Here is a 2,690-nt window from a genome sequence, read left to right as displayed (position 1 = left end):
GGGGCCGGGGCCTGCCGCAGCGCAGCACCTGCCGTCCGCGGGGCCGAGCTCTCCGAGGGACGCGAGTGAAGCATCGGCGAGATGCGTACAGGGAAGCGCTCGCCGTGTTCTCGCTCGGGTGTTCGCCCCAGTCCCATCCTTACCACGCGTTCTGGGCCTGCTGTTCAAACTCCAGTCCAGGCAGCATGCCCAAGGTGACAAGCAGATGCTTTTATACACCGATGACTGGTATTTACGTGCTGGGAAAATGCCGGATACCCAGGAACCTGTGACAGTAAAAGATGATTTCCAGATCAGAAAAGGAAATGTTGATTGTTTACTATGACTTAAATAAGAAAACTGACAATGCAGTGCAGCTTTTATTAATGTGACTTTCCAATCTATATTTAATATTACTCTTCTCTCCCTTTCATATATGAAAGGAAAGGCAACAACCCAAGTCCCCCAGAACTCTTCTGCCAGCATTTTGTTTTCTTCTACAAGCTCTTCTACAGCTCTTGTTTTCCACCCCTCCCCATCCCGATCGACTGCCTGTATTCAGAGATTATTTACTTGTCTGGTTTTTTGTTGCTGAAAAATGGAAGTTTTTTGGGTCTTGCTTAGAAATTTTAAGACCCTAATAATTGTAGTTACTTAGCTGATAAACTGTTTGTAAATGGGCTTTTTGCTGATCTTCGATGCGCAAGCCTATTACTATAATGTACTTAAAGGTATGTTATTTAAATGTGTATTTTAGAAGTTCTTGCTCTTACCTTGAGTATTTTAATCTCACTATTCAAGTTGTCTGTCTAGATTCATCTGTCAGTCTCTTACTCAAGCAAGATGATGAAAAATGTAAATTTTGAAGTTATGTACAGTGTGAATTACACAACACTGTACAAGTGATGTGTATTTCTGATACGAGGGTTCATGGATTAGTTGAGTATAGGCCCAACTTTTTTCTGTGTAGCTCTTGATAAGGCATATTTCTTCTGATCTGCAGAAACTTCTTACCACAATTTCCAGCTTCTTTGACTAGAAAGATAAATCAAACATAAAGTGCAATATGAACAAGTGTCTGTGTGGATCCGAGAAGAAATGTAAAACTTGTTACATTTAACAGTAGTGCTCCTTTAAATTCTAGCTGAGAAGATCACCAGGGGAAGTGTGTTTTCCAGGAGGTAAAAGTGAAGCAAGTGATAAAGATGAAATTGATACTGCTCTCCGAGAAGCTAAAGAAGAAGTGGGACTCCAGCCAGAGAAGGTGGAAGTCATCTGTAGGCTCGTGCCTGGAATTGATAAAGTAAGCAATAAACTGAGTAAGTCAGCATATCATTAGAAAATGAGCTTGGGTTATTTTCTTTTGTAAGGTTGATAATGACCTTTTGAAACCTGTAACTGTAAATAACCACCGCTTCTTAAAGCGTGCATGGAAGAGATTCTTGCTCTCTATTTGGTATTTGTGAGACCACATGTGGTGTACCATGTCCAGTTATGGACACACTGGAGTACCAGAAAGACAGTGGTAAACTGGTGGGAGCCTAGTGGAGAGCCACGAAGATAGGAAGGGGGCTGGAGCACATGGATTATGAGGAGAGACTGAAAGAAGTGGGTTTGCTCAGCCTGCAGAAGAGAAAGCTAGCAGGGGATCTAATTGTTCTCTTCAAGTACCTCCGGGGTGGTTACAGAGAAGGTGATAGCAGACTCTTCTTGAGGCAATGGACATAAGCAGTAACAAATCAAATTTTGATGAGATAAAATTTTAAAATAAAGAACATTCTTTTACTTGGTACAAACTTACTGTTTGGGGTTTTTGTTGTTTTTTTTTTTTCTTTTAGATGAATCATTTGGTAACACCAGTTGTAGGATTTATAGAGGATACGTTCCAGGCCGTTCCTAATCCAGATGAAGTGAGCGACGTTTTTATCGTGCCATTGGAGTACTTTGTCAAGCCCTTAAATTACAAGACCTTGCCTTACAAAAACTCATCTGGTCACTTAAGTTGGGTGCACTGCTTTACATATGACGACCATGAACATAAAATGTCATTCAGGATATGGGGACTTACTGCACACTTTGCTGTATTTCTTGCTCTTGTAATTTTTGGAAAGAGACCTACCTTTGAAGTTGATTATGATCTTGACAACTTAATTTCATCCTCTGAGAATAACTTCATGAATTTATATGCATCTTTATATGAAAGGAAAAAGAGTAATCTATGACAAACTGGTCTGGCAATTAATTTATATTGAAGGAGGAAAAAGGTTTTTGTTTATTCCCTTTGTACCTATTATTTGATTGAATTTCACACTTGAATTTCTTCTGAATTGGGAACTTACTAAAATTTATTTTTAAATAATCTTTCTAAGTTGACAAGCTCTAACTAGATTCATACAATTTTTAATCTGTTTTAGAGTTGCCAAAAGCACATGGTATTTTTGATGGACTTAATATACAGATTTGGAAGATCTGTTTCAGTTTCTGCCTTTATTTTGTGTGATCTAAGACACTTTCTGTGGTTTGCCTTTTGTATAATGAGATAATACTATTTTACCTAATTTTTGTCTGTTTGAATTAGAATATGAAAACTTTGGGGGATTTGCCTGTCTCTTACTGTGTGGCATACTACATATGGACAACATAATGCATACAGTCTTGCTTGGTATCTTTAAGCACTTAGAAATGCACAATAAAATACAAAAGGTGGCAAG

General features: G+C 38.7%; 1 protein-coding gene across 1 annotated transcript; it reads left to right on the top strand.

Annotated features, from left to right (window-relative positions):
* The first annotated feature begins 635 nt into the window (after positions 1 to 635).
* NUDT7 (nudix (nucleoside diphosphate linked moiety X)-type motif 7) lies at positions 636 to 2,690 on the top strand. Its single transcript, XM_009324837.1, has 3 exons — positions 636 to 710; positions 1,124 to 1,282; positions 1,818 to 2,690. The coding sequence occupies exons 1-3, from the start codon at positions 678 to 680 to the stop codon at positions 2,199 to 2,201; spliced, it is 576 nt and encodes a 191-aa protein (XP_009323112.1). The 5' UTR covers positions 636 to 677; the 3' UTR covers positions 2,202 to 2,690.

The sequence above is a fragment of the Pygoscelis adeliae genome, unplaced genomic scaffold (genome assembly GCF_000699105.1).
Source record: "Pygoscelis adeliae isolate BGI_AS28 unplaced genomic scaffold, ASM69910v1 Scaffold136, whole genome shotgun sequence".
NCBI lineage: Eukaryota > Metazoa > Chordata > Aves > Sphenisciformes > Spheniscidae > Pygoscelis > Pygoscelis adeliae.
This window is presented reverse-complemented; position numbering and strand designations above follow the sequence as displayed.